Source organism: Canis lupus, chromosome 27 (genome assembly GCF_011100685.1).
Source record: "Canis lupus familiaris isolate Mischka breed German Shepherd chromosome 27, alternate assembly UU_Cfam_GSD_1.0, whole genome shotgun sequence".
In the NCBI taxonomy this organism is placed as follows: Eukaryota; Metazoa; Chordata; class Mammalia; order Carnivora; family Canidae; genus Canis; species Canis lupus.
This window is the reverse complement of record NC_049248.1, coordinates 7025043-7045617: the sequence shown is the minus strand read 5'-3', so window position 1 is coordinate 7045617 and position 20575 is coordinate 7025043. Positions and strand designations below refer to the sequence as shown.

The window sequence follows — 20575 nt, the reverse complement described above, 5'->3', positions numbered from 1 at the left end:
CACGGAGAGGACATATTCCAAACTGGGCTCTCGCTTCATATAGGGGAAAAAAAATGCCCCAGGAGCCAGGTTTTTCTGGGAAAAAAGGGAGGATGCTGGAAACTGGATTGCACAGACCCCCTCTATTTGAATTCCTCTGGCCCTCAGACACCATCTGCAGAATCCAATTACTGTTAGCATTGAACACCTATTATGTGCTAGGCATGGTGCTAGATTCCTTTCTTGTATCACTGCTGGTCTTCATAAGTGCTCTGTGAGGTCACTGCTTTTTTGGATTATTATTTTTCTGTTTTACCAATAAGAAAAATGTGTCCCAGAGAAACTACATACCATATCCATGGTCACACAGGGCTGTAGGGAAAAGCTGAGATGTTAGGCTCTCTGAACTCTTCCTTAAATGTACCCTGCTTCTCCAAGACCACATCTACTTTATTCTCTGGCCCCCAAACCACTCTAGGCTAATGAATTATTTTCATAGCACTCTTGGAAGGTGGGCTAATTCTGGATATTTTTGGAAGCCCCACAAATAATCAACTCTTCTATTCTTTTTAATCATGATAGTGATGGGTCTTTTCTGACAATCTTTGATCAGCTCACTATTAGATCCAAGATCTAGATCTTAGCTATTTTAATAGCCTTTATTCATAAGTTAATCTTTTCAAGATCTCCCTTAATGCCTCTCAAGTCTGGATCTTGTTGGGTGTGGGCAGGAAACTGGTGTGATAGATCTATGGGCAGCACCCTGGTTTTCAACTGTAGGTCTCTAAGCTCTAGGGTAGCAATTCTCGCTAGAGCACTGTATATTTTAGGAAAGAGAATTTTCCTTGTGTGGGACTTTCCAAAACATGGAAGCATATTTGGCATCCCTTCCTCCATCCACAAAACGACCATGGTGCTCCCCAGTCATTGTGACAATCAGAAGCTTTCACCCATTTCCGGGGCGAATGGTACAACTCTTGTAGTTTGCATAAAGGTGACACAGAGACTGTCTCAGGACCAAAGATGGCTGAGCAGGTGAAGTTCTGGTCCTCCAGAGCTCAATAGGACTGCCCCTTGAAATATTTGGCTTGAGGAAAGGGCTCTTTAGCTGAATAAAGCATATGACTAGTGTTGTAGAAGGCTTTATAGCTTCTTTGTACGTGTTTAAAGTCTACCTGCCTCTCTATATAAGAGATCTGTTATAAAGGATGAATGGCCCTTAGAATAAAGAGCCAGAGCCCTGCCTTTAAGCAATCTTCCTTTGACCTGCAGAAGGTCACAGTGGCACATGGGAAGTTTGCACCTTATTCTGTTGACCACAGCCTAGACTAGCTGTGGAGCAGATGGACAGTCCCTGCCCATCTATTGTATTTCTTGGACTCACTGGCAAATGGGAAGAACTTCCCAACTTGAGCTCTGCTCAGAAGAGGAAGGCATTTTCTCAGGGGTACTCTTGTTATTCTTTGTCCTACTGAAGATCTAATGAACGTAGGTGACCGTACGGGGTTGATCCATCCAGGTTGCTGTTGTGAAGTTCATGGACAGCAGTAACACAGAGTGGGCAGTGTGATCAGCACAGGCCACATCTCAGCCCTCTGGCTCCCTGGCTTCCACCCTACTTCAGGTGGGCTGGGCTCCGCACCCTGCATGCATTCCTCCTTGCATCTTTGTCTGCCTGTCCCTTCTCTTCAGGCCACCCACAACCCTTTTGTATCTGTCAATCCCATCATACAGTGTTCAGAGTAAAACTCACATTCCCTGTCCTCCCATGGCATCCTTTCTGGCTCCCCTAGCCCAGACTCAGCTCTTCCACTGGTTTCTTGTATCAGCGAGAACTCTTGGTTGCGTGGACAGAAAACCCAACTCAAACTGGCTTAAACAACAAAGAGAATTTATGAGCTCATGTGATCAGAAAGTCCCTAAGTAAATTTGATGAAGTTTGATCCAGCAGCTCAAATGATGTCCCCAAGGACTCGCTATTTCTCCATCATTTTGCTTAAGCTTCTGAAGGTTCTACTTCTATTTACTCAGTGGTCCCTTGGCTGACCCAGGTCTTCCCTTTATGGAGCAAGTTGACTGCCACTATTCTCCCCAGAGTTCTAACAGAAAGGGAAAGCTGCTCTCTTAGAATCCCTGGCCAAAATTTCTTCAAAGTCTTATTGGTTCTGACTGCATTACAAACAGATTCCAGAACCAATTGTTTTGGCCAAGAGGAGGGATATACTGATTGGCTCAGGCTAATTGGGGTCATTCCTGGAGGTGGTGATAGAGTCAGTTCCACTGAAAACATTGGCTGAGATCTAGGAGGACTATTTCTCTCCAAGCAAAATCTGGCAATTATTGATGAGGTAAAGGCAAGAATCCTATGAATAATCACTAGTTGTCTTGTCCATTTGGACATTAATTACCTCCTCATCATGATATTATTCATCTGTTTCATGTGTTAGATATCATTCATCCAGTTTCCAAAGACCCTGAAAGCCACGTGATGGTATATAATAGCTTATATTTCTTCTGTATGCCTTTAGCTCTTAACACATTGCTGAACACACAGTTGTTGCCCAATAAATACTTGCTGAGTTGAAATATGTCGAAATGATTTAATCATAGGAAATAGTGGGGCTATTTCCTAGGGGAGAGGTGAGTCACGGCTAAGAAAAGACAAGGGCATATCTTTGGGAGGGAGAGGAGTTAATTAATGATAGCCTGAAGGTTTTATGCAGGGGTCTCCAGGAGGGAAGAAAAGTATCAAAATCAAAGAATCACATAAGTTTTGAGTTAGGAGGAATATTAACAATAGTGTACTTGTACAGGTAATACAATGGGCTTTTAAATGCCTAGAAATGTTTCTCTCTGAGTGGGACATTTATCCCAGGGGCTAAAGGAAGGAAGGTGAGGAAGGAGGTACTGGGCACTGCTGCCCAAAGGTTTGATGGCAGTTGAATGCAGTGGTACTCATTGCTGATCTGCAGGGTGACCCTAGGATTTATCATCCAATTTGGGGTGTTTTTGTAATGCTACGGTGCTATATGGGATGGGATGATGAGGCAAGGAAAGTAGACAGGGATGGTCCCAGCCCACCCAGGACCTATCGATAGTCCTTGGTCTGGGTCTGTGTCAGCCACCCAACTGGGGGCCCTCTGCCCACCTCCCTTCCCCTGGGCATTGAAAGGCTCACAGCATCCTGCTGGGGGCGAGTGGGAAGCCCACACACGGCTGAGGGCTAGCCTTTTGCAGCATCTGATTCCACTTGCAGGATGTCGACTGTCCAAAATACTTTCACTGTGACAAATAGGAAAGGGCAGCGTTTTCCTCTGGTCTTTCCTCATGGTTCATCCATGACCTTTTCCTGCCCTGTCTGGGGCTTGGCCTGTGTGCCTGAAGCCTGGTCCTCAGCGCCCTTGGCCTGCCTTAGTTTGGGGAGAGGCCCTGGCCTTTCTGTCAACGTCTTAACAGCTTATGGATTCTTATCCTCTCTTTTTATAGAAATTTGGTCCCTGGCTCATGGGTTCTGTTTAGCTCTTTACTGGATACAGTGCAAATTCCCAAGAGAAACTTTCTCTTTTATCTTTGACTTCACTTGGTGTTGTTGAGATACGTGCCAGAAACTATTGCCGTGATGGGCTCAGCTATGATTTCTCTCAGGTAGGACCCAAGAAGTTTAGTAGGATTCCTGTGGAGGTCAAAGGCATATGTTATCTGTCTAAAGGTAGGGCCATGCTCTGTATTTTGATACTGAAAGCAGAGATTTGGCAGTGACTTCCCCTGAGTTCATGCTTAAGAAAATCCTTTTTATATATATGTTATAGTTTGCAGAATACTTTATGTGATCTCATTTGCTTCTGAGATACCATTGGATCAGTATTAAACTCTGAATATATATTTATTTATTTACTAAAAACTAACATATGGCATACTGTTAAATAAATAACATATTGATTTAACATATTTTAATGAAAATTAATGATATTTTCCCAAACAAAAAAATGTGAAAAGTGTGGCATTGTTTTACATTTTTCCTCTAACTTTACTGGGGTGTAACTGATATGTGGTAAACTCCAAATATTTAAAGCATTGAATCTGTTCAGTTCTGACGTATGGCCACACCAGTGAAACTACTATCAGAATTGAGGTAATGAATATATTTATCCGCAAGAGAGTCTGTGCGTGTCTTTGTACCATTTATCCTTTTGTCCTCCAGGTAGTATTAGTTATTACAATTATTTTAACATGGTCTCTGAGTTTCAAGGGCTTTGGTGACTTGTCCTAAGTGGTGCAGCTGGTAAGTGACAGAGCTGGGCTCCCAGACTGGGTCCTCAGACCCAAGTACCCACGACCTTCCCACAGCATGTCATATATGGTGAAGATTTTCTTTCATTTCTTCTGCAGGATTTTTGAAGTAGAATGAAGCCCAGAGAACACTTAATCCCACTCTGTTCGTGTGGCACTCCTCCCAGGGTGCCATGCTGCCCTTGGGGGCCTCTGCTCAGGGATTTTGTGGGGCAGCAGGTTCTCTCAGCCCTTGGTATGAAAGAGGGTCTGACTCTTCAGTTTTCCTGGATTCACCCTCATGACTTTATCTACTCCTGAGCTTTGAGTGGGGGTTTTCTGGAGGGCTCCTGTCTGGAGCACAGTGATAGATGATACACAGAGTAGATAGACACTATGGTATGGGTCTAGAGATCATCTCCCTTCTGGGCACCTGTCCATTTTGGTAGCTGATCCCAAGGGGTCCCCTTTCAGCCTTGGGTGTCTTCCCCTTCCAGGAACTTTGGTGATAGCTATTTGCTTTGAAAAAAGGATGAAAAAAGATTGGCTGAATTTTCATTTCTATAGGACCTTGGCTATGTTGTCCCGAGTCTTTGGTTGGGGACTAGGTGAAGCCTTTCCTGTAAGAAAGGACATGCTGTGGGTATTTTTTGGGGCGGTGGTATCTGGGACAGGGCACAGTGGGCATTTGGTCCTGCCCTCTGCCTCTGCTGACCCATTCCCACCTTGGCCTGGAGAGGCCGGGGTTCAAGAGGAGGTTCTATTGCTCTGAGCTGGGGCCTCCCAGGAAAGCAAGCTTTCATCTCTCCTCCTCCAGTCAGGACACTCTTCCCTGTGCTGAATTCTAAGTCTCTGGGTCTCCAGGAAGTCCAGGCAGAGCCTGCTCCCTGACCATAGATTGGAAGGTCCCGATAGCTGAAGGGAGGTTAAACTTTGGTCTTAACAGTGACATAGGAGACCAGGGTGTTCCTCAGACAGAGCGGTTCAAAGAACCTCTCATTTCCTGTTCTCATTTCAAAAGTGTCAGGGCCACACCCCGCCCTCCCCTTTAGTCTGTGACGATGGCTGTCCCGGCCACAGTCTCAGCAGCACACAGTAGAACTCCTCTGACTGTGCACTGTCAGCATGGGGATCTAAGAACATGGGGAGTCACCAGGGGCTTCTCTCAACCTTGCTGTGGGGCCGTACGCCTGTGGTCCCTGCCCATCCAAGGTGAGCTAGGCTGCTGATATCTCAGACGAGTGTGGCCCTGCTTTGTCCGTCTCCATCTTCTACACGTTCATCTCCCCGCCCTCCCTCTGGCAGCCCTGTTCCTGGGCCATGATGTGCTACAGCAGATGTTCTCAGTGCACAGCGGGGCCCGGGACCAGAGTACACTCAAGCGTCTGGGGTCAGCATCGAGGTGGCTTGGCAGGCCTGTGTGGGAAGGAGGCTTGTGGAGTATCGGTTTCCAGTGTTTGGCCAGGGCTGCCTTCCATTCATTCTTGTTTCTCTAGAGGGAGGACGTGGTCTTGCAAAGCCACATGCAGTCTTGGATAACAACAGCAAGACATAAACAATACAGATAATCTCACCAGGAGTGCTTGGCCTCCGGTCCCTGCCAAGGGCCTTGAGAAGTGGCTGGAACACTGGGGAGAGGTGGCTGGGGGTGCAGTTCCCTCTCCCAACGCTGCTCTTCCTGCATCCCTCATTTACCTCCTCTCTTGTGGAGGGAGAGGCTGTGGGATTGCCCTCAGATGGATTGGGAGCCCTTGGGGACGTGTGGTGCCATCCCACTCACGGGCTATGGGACAGACCCTGGTGTCAGGAGCCCTGGGTTTCATTCCTGACTGTTACTAACTAGCTGTATGTCCATGTCCGAGCAATTGAGCCTCCTCTGTTCTAGGTCTTCATTTGTTATTTGGGAAAGATATGTTAACTATTTTTAGAGGCCTCTTTATCTCCAGAGTTCTTTGGTCAAATCAATTTATTCTTTTGAAATTCTCCATGCCCATCAACTGGCCCTGCTTTGAGCTGTCCACACAGGGATGTTGAATGGTATCATGGAAGTCTTGGCAAGTAAAGATACCAGAGACTTTTACATTTGAAATGTTTTTTATTTTCCAAAGTATCCCTGATTCTTTTCCTTATTTTTTATTTTTTTTTTATTTTTTTTTTAAATTTTATTTATTTATTTATTTATTTATGATAGAGAGAGAGAGAGAGGCACAGACACAGGCAGAGGGAGAAGCAGGCTCCATGCACTGGGAGCCCGATGTGGGATTCGATCCCGGGTCTCCAGGATCGCGCCCTGGGCCAAAGGCAGGTGCCAAACCGCTGCGCCACCCAGGGATCCCCTTTTCCTTATTTTTTAATAATAAATTTATTTTTTATTGGTGTTCAATTTGCCAACATACAGAATAACACCCAGTGCTCATCCCGTCAAGTGCCCCCCTCAGTGCCCGTCACCCATTCACCCCCACCCCCCGCCCTCCTCCCCTTCCACCACCCCTAGTTCATTTCCCAGAGTTAGGAGTCTTTATGTTCTGTCTCCCTTTCTGATATTTCCTACCCAATCTTTTCCTTAATGCTACAACACCTTATAAGACCACAAGGCAGAGGGGTTCTAGGTATATGCAGTCCCAGCTCAGTTCAGATTATGGTTTGTGAGCACCAGAATGAATGTGTGCAGATGGGTTAGGCCTCCAGAAAGAGAGAAGTGATCTGCAAATGCAATGAGGACCAGGGCCTACTGATAGTAATGGAGATGCCCTCCTACAAGGTCTTCATAAGATTCCTTGTCAGATGGAATCTTGAATAACGTTAGTTGTTGACCTGAGAAAATGATTCAGAAATGACACTTTTTATTTTTTTATTAATGAAAGACCTACAGAGAGGCAGGCTCCCCACGGGGAGCCTGAGGCAGGACTCAGTCCCAGCAACAAGGGATCATGACCTGAGCCAAAGGCAGATGCTCAACCACTGAGCCACCCAGGTGCCCCCAGAAATGACACTTAAGAGTAATTGAATCATTCTCTTGAAATAGAACTAGATTTAAATGTGATTGGCCAAAGGTCACCAATTACTTCTGGGCTATTGTAGCCAATTTTTAGAAATAAATCATAGGATCCAAGAAGAACTAACTAGGTATTGGTGCATAGTACAGTTACGATACATACTTACCGAAGTATGTACTCTGTGCCAGTACTGTGTTGGCTGCTGAGGACAAAGCAGTCAACAAGATAGACACGTTCTTTGTCCTCACAGAGCTTAAGGTCTAACCAGGAAGACAAGCATTAGACACCTACTCATAATGATTGTGCTAATGGTCAGTGCTATGAAGGAGGAGGATGGGAGCCATATAGGCAAGAGGGGGGACTACCCACAATCCAGGGTTTAGAAAAGGCCTCCTGGAGGAAGTCATCTTTCACCTGAGAGCCAGTTAGGAGTTGGCTGGGTCTGAGGGTAGGGGAGGACCTTGCAGGGGAGGGGACAGAGTGTGAGGAGGTTCTGAAGTGGGACACTGGCTGGGTGGGGAGGTACCATGGTGGGAAGCTGGCTGGAGCAGTTGGAAACAAATGGGAAGAGTGTGGCTATAGTCTAGGGAGGGGGCAGAGGTGCTGGTGTCTTAGAGAAGGTACCTATGATCAGGCCTGCTCTTGAGGTGACTTTAGAGGGGAAGGGGGGGGGATGCACTGGCTGATTAGGCAGGGCACAGGTTCTAGATAGAGACCTGACTTTGCTTTGGGAACTCCATGTTCCATTGATTTAGTTAGTGGTGAACAGGGCAAGGAAACCAACTGACAACACAACTTAAAAGAGACTGAGAGAACCAAAAGTCAGATTATGACTGAGGAGTACAGGAGGCCCCCTTATCTGTGTGGATACTTTCCAAAGTCCCCCAGTGGATGCCTGGAAGTATGAATGGTACTGAACCCTACATACACTGTTGCTGTTTTTCCCCCTCTACATGCTATTCATTTCCTTTGACCAGAATGCCTGCATCCTCTTCTTGGGTACCTTTTCCTGACATCCAGGAGATGGAGAAACAGAATTTGTAGGGTTTTATGAAAATAGAATCATGGTGAAAGCAGTAGGGCAATTTTGTGAGACATTTCAACTGAGCTGGAGAGATTTTTCTGTCTCTGTTGTCTATTTCATATTTCTTGCAGCTGAGATAGTTGTCCTCAAGATGGATGGGCTTGTGCTTGCTTGCAGAAATCTTTGGGCACTGGTTCTCCTCTGTCTGATGACCAGAATCAAATGACATGTTACAGTTCCTTTTCTATGAACTTGAGTTTTAGTTGCTTGATGAGATTTGGGAGCCCTTCCAGTCACATTAATTACATATTTATAAAATCTTTTCTAGAGATGGTCTATATGCTCTGATACACAATCTATTATATATTTTATGTTGAATTTCATGTTGTGTCAAAAAGTCATGTTTCCTAACTTTGCCCTCAAAGTCTGGAGATGTGCTATGTTTTGAACCTGTGAATTCTTGTAGAACACATGGGACATTTTGAAAATCCTGTAGAGACTTTTAAAAGTTCAAGGGAAGTCAACAAGGATTACTTAATCACAATCATAATGTAACAGGAACTGGTATTCCCTGAATCTTTCTGTTGACTGCCGGGATTTAGGGAAAATCTCCTGTTTGTCCAGCTATGTGCTGGGGTGCTGGAGGAACACAAAAGAACCAACAGATACTGTCTCATCAGTCATTTAAGTCAGGTGGAGCAAATCACTAGGGTCAAGGCTGACATCTCAAATGGCCCACATTTCAGGCCCTGTGGCAGAGACTTCGCAGAAACCTTATCTCCAATCCTCACAACAGACCAGTAGTGTTTCTCACCTTTATTCAGATAAAGAAACTGAGGTTCACTTGGTTCAGTGCCCTGCCCAACATCCTACAGCTGTAAAATCCAGGATTTACATCTTAATCTGTTTTTATTTGGAGCTCAAGCTCTTTCCACTCCCCTGCTGTACCAGAGAGAATCCAAATTGGGGGAGAATGGATCAGTTGGTCCCAGAGAAGAAGGAAGCCATTTTTTTTCTTTACAGCTCAGTTTGTGTTTACCTCCAATTTTAGATGCCTTGGTTAGTAAAAAGAGCTTCTGCACTTGGTGATGGTTCTGCTCAGGGGTTTTCAAATATTTGTTTTTCTCCAGGAGACACAGCCAGTCACGCCAGCTAACATTTCACATCAGCTTGTATGATTTTCTTTTTATGAGAAGGTAACAATACTGCATGGATTGAAAGGGACATGACTGGATGTTGGTACCACACGATTACATTCCAGCTTTTATCTTCTTTTGAAACAAATCTCATTTGAGGAGAATGGAGGAAAATTATGTTTTGCTGGAGGGAAAACTAGCAAAGAGGTCAGGCTGCAATGAATAGACCCTCTAAAATCACAATGGCTAAACAATTTTACCTTTCACATAAAAATCCCAGGGACAGGGGATCCCTGGGTGGCTCAGAGGTTCGGCGCCTGCCTTTGGCCCAGGGCGTGATCCTGGGGTCCCGGGGTCGAGTCCCACGTTGGGCTCCCTGCATAGGGCTTTCTTCTCCCTCTGCCTGTGTCTCTGCCTCTCTCTCTCTCTTTCTGTGTCATGAATAAATAAATAAAATTTAGAAAAAAAAAATCCCGGCGATAGCCCAGGGCTGTTATGACACTCTGCGAGGATAGGACCCAACTTTTCTCTCAATACTTTGCTGTTTCTGGCCTTGACTTTGACTGCAAGGTCTGATGTGCTTGTCTCTATGTTCCAGGCAGCAGATCGGGGGGGAGGAGGGTGATGGAGGGCCAAAGGGCACCTATTTGCTGTCTTTGAAGAGGGTTGCCAGCAGCTGCTTCATGCCACTTCTACTTACATACACCACGTTGCTTAAAAATTAGTGTTATGACTGCAGGGGAGATATAGACTTGTTTCTGGATGGCCATACTCTTAGTTTGCAAGTGGATGAAGGAGATGAGAATGACCATCAGGGGAGAGCTAGCAATTTGTCACCAATGCCATGGGTTTTGACTCTTGCCTTCTCAACCCTTCCTCAAACTTTGAACATCTGCAGCCACTTAACAAATATTCACTACACACTTCCACTACCCATTATAGATAAAGTTAAAAAAAAGGCATTCATCACAACTTAAAAGTAAGGACAAAACATCATATATTAAAATCAGTAATAGTCATGATTTCATTTCAGTGAGAAGGATGGTACCGTTTGCCGTCTTTCACCAAAAACATCTTTCCTGGGGCCATAGCGGAGGGCTGGGGCTACAGGTCAGCTTCCCAGATGGTTTCCTTTCTTACCCTTCATTTTCACTAAATTAGAAGAGCTTAAATTACAGTTAGGAGTAGCAGCAAGTGATGGATGACTCAGCCTAGTAATCCTGGATATTGTAACCATAGATAGACATGGAAATTGAGGAGATTCCTTGCTGAAAGCTACTTCCAGTGTTTTGTCAGAACGATGTCATCCTTGGAAGCTGGAAGGTTGAGTGTTTCATCTTAGGACTGCCTCATTGGTTCCTAATCCATCTTTTGATTTTGATTTTAGTCCAAAAAGCATGTCTTAATGTTCTGTTACAGCCCTTGGCGGTGGTTTGTAACTCTGCCTGGTAACATGCCATGTCTGTCCCCAGTGGACAAGAAGATCACCAGGTAGAGCATAGACTGCTTGGATCTGAATACTTTTTAAAATCACACTATCTATGTAACTTTGGACCAACTATTTAAATTTATTAAATTCCCTACCTTGATTTCTTCAACTGTAAAATGGAGTAGGTCATGGTACCTACTGACAGCATGGCTGTGAATATTTTTTGTGCCAAAGTACATGACTATCTGGTTCTGTCCTGGCACATGATATATACTCAGCTAAATACACATCATGGTTATTGTTGGTTTTTTTTTCAGGTGTTTGCAAACTCTAGACTCTCCAAGACTCATACCACAGTTGAGTGTTTGTACAAAATCTTAGTTTCTTCTTTTTTATTCTGCCTTACAAATCATAAGCTTTCATCTCCGAAGTGGGGGGTTGGTTTTGGATGTGTGAATTACTGAATATATCGTGGGACTGCCATACAGAATCATAGAGAGAGTCTTCAATTGCCTTATGAACATCATCAAGAATCTCTTTATCGTATTCATTGTCATGTGAGCATTGTCATGGCTTGTATACTTCTGTGGGGAAAGCAGTCCTCTGGTTGCCACCTATTTTTCTGCCCAGCACAAAAGCAGATGGTCAGAGGCTGCTTCTACTATTATCTTTAACACAAAACCAAGACCAGAGGGTGGACTGTTGAATACCAACTGGTCTTTGTGAATGAAGCTGGAAAATGTTCCAAAGGGGATATCCATTTTTACATAAGCTGTAACACTTTTGCAGCACGCAGAGTTGGTATCTTCTCAGTCCTGGGCTCTGTGCTTCCTGCTTCACAAAATACACAGTAATTCAGTAGGAACCTCAAGGAGTGTAGGGGGTCAGTGGAACAAAAAGCTATGAGCATTCTCTCTGTAGAGCACACTCACTTCCCTCACTGACCCTTGGCTGCGCCCTGATGTCAGTGGCTGGCTGGCTGGTATACCAGCATCTTCCCACCATGGTGCATGGGTTCTACGTGATTTCTAGCAGTCATCTGAGAAGGGGTGCTGTCGACTTGTTCTCCTTTCTCTGTGAACAAACACCATGTTTGTAATGAATTCTGCAGGTGGTTTAAGAAGCTTCTTACCAATAATGGGGCTTTTGCCTATTTTTTCTGACTTGTTTTGGTTTCCTTTCATTCTTCAGTGACAAAACTAAATTGAAAATGTCTGAAGTAGTTGCTTTCTTTGTATGCTTATTTTGAAAAGTTTGAGGTTTTATGTGAAGGTGGGGAAAAACTGACAGCTTCATGTCATTTTTTTAAATCACAGACCAATTTTTGTCACAGACACTGTGACCAGGATTACTGACTCATGAAGACCTAATTTTCAAATACTCATTTCTGCATTTTCTTTCCTTTTAATTTTTGGGTGAAATTACTACACTCACAGAATCACTTGTCCTGTGACATAGATTCATATTCTATATTCACATTAGATCTCTGTTCATGATTTATGTTTATGATGTCATTTTTCATTGCATTGTTTACATTATTATTTATTATCATTAGTTTTGGACTTAGGTGAACTACTTTTGCCATTTGGGGCTCTGACACAGCACAGTAGGAACACAGATACAAACTTAACAGTAAACAATGAAACTCTGTGAATGGGATGAGTGGCAGGCTGTTCACCAAATGCCAGCAAAAGTCCTGTAACTGCTACAGAGTGTGATAGGATTTCTGTGAAACTCAGAGTTGCTTACATTTCAAATCTGGGGCCATACTCATTTTAATTCTTCTTTTCCTCTGAAACCACCAAACCTCCAGGGACCACACTTTGGGAACAGTACTCTGTGATTTTTGATGAGAGCCTTTCTGGAACAGAACTGGTGAATGGGATATGGGCAGGAGGGGACTGGGTCCTGGTGAAGTTAAAAGAGAACAAACACCAGAAACTGAAGAAACACCAGGCTTCTGGTTTGGGAAAGTTGGGGAGACAGGAATTTAAACTATGTCCTTCTAAGTGTTTCCATTTTTTCTTTCTTTGTATCTTACAGAATAAAAGCCAGGGATCCATCTTTGTCCGGATCCACGCCCCATGGCAGGTGCTGGCCAGAGAGGCGGAGTTCTTGAAGATCAAAGTCCCCACCAAGAAAGTATGAGGATGTTTCTTCTGGGTTTGGGGGCCTCCTGAGGGCTGGCTGGGAATAGTGTGGGGACAAGGCCAGGGTTTGGGAGATGAGGGGTGTGGAGTTGAAATGGCAGTTGCCTCCCCAGGGATCCTAAGTATGGGGCAGTGATGTGGATAGGGTCGGAAGAAAGTTGGGGTACAGAGAGGGGCAGGGTTTGGGAGATCCCTTTACCACAGAGCTCCCTTGGAATATGCTTCGTGAGAAGTCAGCCATGGCCTGGTCCAGTTTCTTGGCCCCTTTGTTATACTTCCTTTCTCCCTCTTCTTGATGTCCCAACACTGGCAGGCTTTTTTTTTTTTTTTTCTTCCCCTTTTTAAAGGGAAAACAGTAAGGAGAGCAGACAGCAAGCCTTGCTGATTGGGTCAGCAGCATGTAGGGAGAATAGCACTAAACTTGCTGTGAAGATCCTTGTTCTGGCTGTGACTCTGCCACAGAGTACTATGTGGTGGTGGCTTTCACTCATCTCTTCTGTAAAATAGAATGTTCTTAATCAAAAGAGTTGATTTAAAAAAAAAACATTTGGGAAAAAATCATTTGGGGAATGTTTTAAAAATGATTGTCAACAGTGAACAACCACAGACATGAATATCAGCTACAAACATTCTGCCAATAAGAAGTAAATGTTTTGGGGTCACATACCTGAGTATCTTGTTTTCCCAAGGACGACACCAGGGTCTTTCCCCCTTCAGTTGCACTGCTGTATTGTCTCCTAGTTTTGGATATCTTGCTCCTAATCCCATTGTCCTCAAATGCAGGTGCCACTCATGGCCCTCCACTCCTTGTCCACTGATGTTCTCCCCAACTCGCCTCAAGTATTAGTTTTAGATGGAGGCTTCTGCTTCTCTATAGTAGTGACCTAACCTGGCCAACCCTTTCACTTCTCTTTCTTCTGCTTCTAACTAACCTCAATATATTTCTTATCCTTTCTCTGGTTTATGTAAGTATCCAGTGTTCTCTTAATCTCATTCTATTTGTATCTTGCTTCTTGTGTTTTTTCTCTGCTGGCTGATCCTTGGAAAGAAGGTGAGCAAAACTCTAATGGCCATTGCTATGGCTTCTCTCTCCCAGGATGCTCCTTATAGCAGGAAAGCTAGAGACATAGAAAAAGTGTGTATCCTTCTGTTCTCTCTTATGCCTCTTTCTTCGTTGCTCTCCTTCCCATCCTTCTTCCTTCCCCCTTCCACATCCCTCTCCTGATGCCTTTTCCTTGCCTCCTTCTCTGTTCTTAGGACATCCTGCCATACCTCTTATTTCTCTATCACCTTCTCCTCCTCATTCCTAGACTCAGCCCCCACATAATGCCTGCCCCTGGTCTCTACTCATTCTTTCACAGGCTCATATCTTTGAGAGCATAGATCTGCTTAAATGACCCATCTTCCCCTAGAGTTATGTGCTTGCCATACTCTTAGCCTACTGGAACTGCCACCTATAGTTTAGGTAATGCCTGTACTTGAACTTGAGGAAGAGATAATGAAGGTAAGGACATATTACAATGCAACCATCTCTGAGTTTCCCTCCTTCTTTGTCTTTATCTTTTTGCATTTTAAAAATAATTCAAATATATTTGACATACCTTTGTGTAAACTTAAGGTCTACAACATGTAAATTTGATACATTTTTGTATTGTAATATGGTTACCATTATAGCAATAATTAACACCTCTGTTACTGTTACATAATTATTCTTTCTTTTTAGTGGTTGGAATAATTAAGTTCTAGTCTCTTAGTGAGTTTGATGGCTATAATACAATATTGTCTGTATTCACTGTATTGTGCATTAGCTCTCTAGCGCTTATTTCTTACTCGTTGCAAATATGTATCATTACACTATATCTCTCCTATCCCTCTGCCTTCTCCATTCCCTGGTAACCACCCTTTTACTCTCTGTTTTTACAGGTTTGGCTTCTTAGAGCCCACATATAAGTGATAGTACATTTTTTTCCTGACTTAATATCACTTAGCATCATATGCTCAGAGTTCCTCCATGTTGCAAATGGTGGATGTTCTTGTTTCTCACGGCTGAGTGAGATTCCATCGTGCACACATACCACATCTTCCTTATCCATTCATTTGTTGATGGACAATTAGGCTGTCCCTGGTCCTCCTTCCTTTTGAAGGCATAGGGTGGCAGACACTGTGCTAGACGAGTCCTCAGAAGCCCAGACTTTGTTCTTCATGTATTTGCTGGGTGACGTGGGGATGTCACTTCTTTTTTCAGAGTCCCAGTTCCCAGTGAACTGGGAAGGCTTACAACAGAAGGCTGTTGTAAGACTCTAACTACTAACCAGTGCTATGGAAGTATGGAAGTTTATCACTGTGTCCATGTGCTGGAATATTTTTATGTGCATTCTCAATTCCTAGTGCCCCAGTCCACTTCCCTGCAGCTAGCACCACTGGACGTCCCACTGTAGAGGGTCTTTGGAGAGACACTACTGGGCATGGAAATAATCCAGGCTCTCCAACAGCTTAGAGTCAGGGAGCACAACAGGAGGAATGCACATACCAGACATCAAAGCGGGAATTAAATATTGTCTCAAATGGTGGCTTGTTAGCACAGCACAGCTCTCTATGCAAATAGGGTGGACCACGGAATCTGGAGACCGGAAAGCCAGGTGGTGGCTCCTAGAATGTTACAGATACAACAGGCGGAGCTTTTCTCTGAAGTTTCTGGGTCCCAGACTTGACACAGGTGGACTGTTGTGGCATAGTTCTGCGGGTTCAGCCACATGGCCCCGTTCTTCTTTGTATTCACAGAACGCAGTGGCTGACCTCACAGGGGATGTCATAACAAGGAGAGGGTGGATATAATTCTGGAGGCAGGGTAGGATGAGTATGTTTTGCAAAATCAATCTGGGAACCTGATTACAAGGGTGAAGGTGTGGAGTACACCCAGTTTGTGAGATGGACCAGGAGGACAAGACTGGGCGATCTGCAGAAGGCTAGCATTGGGACCAGTGGCATTTTTGTCCTGTCTTAGTGGGTTTGGAAAGTGACCACAATGAGAATAAACCACATGTGCAGAGAGCCACATCCTGGTGGTCAGGGTAAAGCGGAGGGAGACTGAGGCATGGCGCGGGATCAATTGAGTATCCTTCAGTGGACATTTGAATTGTGACTCAGCAGGGTCTGGAGACCAGGAAGATGGAGAGGAAATCACAAAATTGAGATCTCAAACCTGGACAAACCCATAGTAATGCGTCCAGGGACTCGGAGTCCTGAACACAGATATTAACTGGGAGGGGGAATCTTGGAAGGAAGCATTTGTTTTCCAAAAACAACAACATGAGAGCCAGCATTTTGTGAGGACACTCCACATCCATGCACAGGAAAGGGGCGGATAGTCCTGGCCTTTGGCCCCGGGCAGCCTGAGAAGGTTTGAAATGGGTGCTTTCTCAGTTTTGCTCCTTACCAGCATTTATGTTTCTCTCTTATTCACTTTTGATCCACATGAATGAACATCCTCCCACCCTTTCACCCCTTATTTCATTTATTCTCTAAGTGCTTTCTACAGCAGAGACAAGGCTGGGAACAGACAAGGGGGAGGTAACGGAGTCTATCCTTGAAATCATTTTAATCTAGCCAGAGACCACTGAATTTGGAAGAAATGACATGCCTGGAGTGGGTGAACATCACTTTTGCCCAGTCTGTCAGAATTTCCGTGGCTGTCCTGAAGAGAGAGACTGATATTGCAGGGGCCATATTTGTTGTTCCCAGGAGCCTGTGAGGACTTTAGCATGCAAGTAGCATGCAAGTGAGCCCTTTGCATGCAAGTAGATGCTGTTAACTTCCAGCAAGTTGTACCTTTTGAGGAAAGCAAGCTTAGAGCAAATCTCTCTTATCTCCAAAATAGGAATAACAAATGTCATGGTGGGCTATTGTAAGGAGTGGTACTGAGGTGGGATGCCTAACACAGAGGCACACGTAACACATGGTAGCTGGTACTATGACTTTTATCACTATTGTTTATATGTGATGTACAGAGGGCAACATGGTTGGCAACAAATCGAGTGGCTCTTTCCTGCTATTTCCTATTAGCAGTATTGGGGGGAATTGGACCCAGTTCCTTCAACCTGCCAAGGCAGCCAGAAACCCAGGCTTGGAATCTGTGGGGAGGCAGGAACAGATGGCCTCTGAACTGTGTGCTGGGGGATTTCTGTTTCCTAGAGTGTGGCTCCTTGGGGCATCCCTAGCATAATGGCTACATGTATGAGGTCTGTGATGCAAATCACTGGAGGAGCCCTGAAGTGCAGGAGGGAGGGCTGGAAGGCACCCTTTTCAAACAGATGTGGCAAATGGAGATGTGAGTTTTACTACTGGCTCTGCCCCCACGAACCTGGCATTCATTCACATGTTAGCCTATTTCCCAAAACAGGACTTGTGATGGATTACGACCAAAATCATAAGTACATATGGATCACTTTTAGAAAAGACACATAAAAAAGAACTCTGTAATTGGAGGAAAGTAAGTTAGTGCAGGGAAAATGATAGTAAAAATGAAGAATAAAAGTGATTCATGCACATGTGACAGATGTCACTTTGAGCTTCCTGGTAGCCGGGGCACAGGGGACTGTGGCTTACATAATCTGTGGAAATGAGCATCTGCTTTGGCAGAGGAGGCAAACTTTGCTGTCGTTAAAGCATAATTGTTATGTAAAGGACACCAACAATATAAGGGCAGATTTTCAATAATGAGTTTGTATGAGGTACTAGAATGTTCTTTGTATAGCCATTTCTTGACCTGCTTCTGTATAAAAACTGAGAATGTCATGTTAAACTGTTGTGCAGGGTGGATTCTAGTACAAAGTAATGTATGTAAATTTCTGATGAGCCAATGATGCAAAAACACAAGTCCAGAAATGTCATTTATTCTTTAAGTCTCTCCATGGAATCCATGGTTTGAAATATCTTTTATCTACTAAACAGCACTTATTAAAGAATAATTCATCTTATCATTTTCATTAACTGAAAAAATATATAACTACCAGAAGAAGAAGAAAAAGAAGAAATTTCTGATCACTGTGAGATAATTGGTATTACCACACTGAACGAATATAATTCCAGCTAAAAAGCAAAGCCACTTGGCATTTTGGTTAGCCTGAGTGGCCCCGTAGAGGAAAATATTAATTCTATTATTGTAAATATTGCAATTATTGGAAGTTGTTCTTGGGTACCTGCTACTGCATCCCAAGAGTTTCTGATTTGGTAACCATGGCTTTTGCAAAAAAGCTCCACAGTAAGACCCTCCCTCCAGCTAATAGTATCCAGCCAGCTTCAGGGACTTGCCCAGTCAGGACCAGAGCACCTCTTCTTAGTTATCCAGAGTTGATCCTTGTATTAATCAGGACTCTCCAGAGAAACAGAACCCATTGGATGTGTGTGTGTGTGTGTGTGTTTGGGTAGTGGGTATATTATATATGTTATATAATATATATATTATCACTTGGATTGTTCCAAGTGATTATGGAGGCTGAGAAGTCCCAAGATAGGCAGGTGGCAACCTGGAGACCCAGGAGAGCTAATGGTGTAAGTTCCAGTCAAATCCCCAATCAGGCTCAAGACCCAAAAAGAGCCTATTTCAGTTCAGGTCTGAGGGAAGGAAAAGATCAATGTCTCAGCTCAAACAATCAGGCAGGAGGAGTTCCTTCTTACTCAGCCTTTTTGTTCTATTCAGACTTTCAACTGATTGGATGAGGCCCACCTGCAAGAGAAGGGCAAGCTGCTTTACTCAGTCTACCCATTCAAATGTTAATCTCATCCAAAAACACCTTCACAGACACTCTCAGAATAATGTTTGGCTAAATATCTGGGCACCCCATGGGCAGTCAAGTTGACACATGAAATTAACCATCATAAGCACTTGTGCTTTTAAGGTCCATAATGCTTTTTGTAGTGGTTCAAATAGAGGTGTCCAAAAATATATGCCCAAGCCCTAACCCTGGAACTTGTGAATGTGATCTTATTTGGAAAAAAGACTCTTTGCAGATATAATTTGGTAAAGATCTCAAGATAAGATCATCCTGGATGTAGGATAGGCCCAAATCCAAGGACAGGCTGAAAGAGAATTGAGATCCACAGACATGTAGGGTAGAAAACAAGGTGGAATTCAAAGTAAGACCCTGTTGGAGTCTTACTGGAGCCCTCCTGGGAAGGTTTTTCCCTTAGAACCTTTTGAGAGGATGCAGCCCTGCTGGTACCCTAATTCCAGACCTGTGGCTTTCACAACTGTGAGGGCATGTATTTCTGCTGTTTCAAGACACCCAGTGTGTGGTAGTTTGTTATGACAGCCCTCGGAAACGAGTACACTCTCCCTCTGGGCAGGAAGCAAGTCAATGATCCAAGACCCAGGTGTCAGGTAGGCTTGTGGGCTTGCTCTGCATCCCAGGAATCCACTTTGCATCTTCTCTGTTCATTCCTCAGCACTGGGCTTTGGGCTTGTCTAAAGAAGACTTTGTGCAAGCATCCTCTTGCATGATCTTTCCATGTTTATGCCTATTTCACGTTCCAGATTTCTGCTTTGATGAGATTTGAGTCTGAAAGTGGCTCACCTTAGCATACATGCTGTAAGGAGACCCAGTGTGGCTGCAAAGTACTGTGTATATTCAGTTCAGCAGTTGTTTTCCCACTTGTAGTTCTGCTTCAAAGGTAACTGTGGGTTTGATGAGGTGAAAGCTTCTGCCTTGGTAAGGGATATATGTAAATAAGGATGTTAGCTTCCCTGCATTTCATAATTCATAATTGACTTCAAGAGAAAGGGAGGTAATAAAACCACTCTCAATGCTGTCAGTTAAAAACAAAATATCTGAAAATAAAATGACTTAAAACTGTAGATATAAATTGGGAAATAATTAAACTGAATTTAAAATACAGCTTATGCTTCTGATGTGCTGTTTTCTTTGATAGGAGTGTTACATGCTTTTCATTTTTATCCTCAAGACAATATGAGGTAGGTGCTAGCTTTAGCCCCATTTTATAGATGAGAGAACCAACTCAGAGAAGTTAATAAGCTTATCTTAGGTCACATGGCATGAAGGGGTTAGATCTAGGACTCATTTCTGTCTGACTGCAAAGCCGAGCTACTACCTGACCTTACCAAGGAGTCCAAAATGAGGCTTGAGCTAGCATGGTCTAGAATAGCATTTCTCAGCATATAGCATAGAATGGTGGTGGTCTTCCATTCCCTTTTTTTTTTTTTTTAAGATTGTACTTATTTATTTGAGAGAGAGAAAGAGCACATAGAGGGAGAGTGACAGGGAAAAGCAGACTTCCCACTGAGCTGGCAGCCCAACACGGGACTTGATCCCAGGACCCTGAGATCATGACCTGAGCCAAAGGCAGTGCTTAACTGACTAAGCCACCCAAACACCCCTGGGCTTCCATTTTAAAAAAAATAATTCATAGTCTAACAAAGTCTAGAAACACTAATTATTATAGTGAATCTGAGAAATTAAAAGTTCTGAGAAAACTTGTAGTGAAGAACATGGTTCCATTTTATCCAGCTCTTCCTGCTGAATACTTGTAAGTTATTTGCGGGTGTATTCCTAGGTATCCTAGGGAACCAGTCATCT

At 43.9% G+C, this 20575-nt stretch overlaps 1 protein-coding gene across 4 annotated transcripts in view; it reads left to right on the top strand.

The window, feature by feature from the left end:
• Positions 1-20575, top strand: part of ANO2 (anoctamin 2) — a 341963-nt gene that overhangs the window by 69912 nt on the left and 251476 nt on the right. For all 4 annotated transcript variants that reach the window (XM_038576551.1, XM_038576553.1, XM_038576552.1 and 1 more), the window contains one exon: positions 12877-12975. In XM_038576551.1, coding sequence (XP_038432479.1) covers positions 12877-12975 — 99 coding nt within the window. The remainder of the gene's footprint in view (positions 1-12876; positions 12976-20575) is intronic.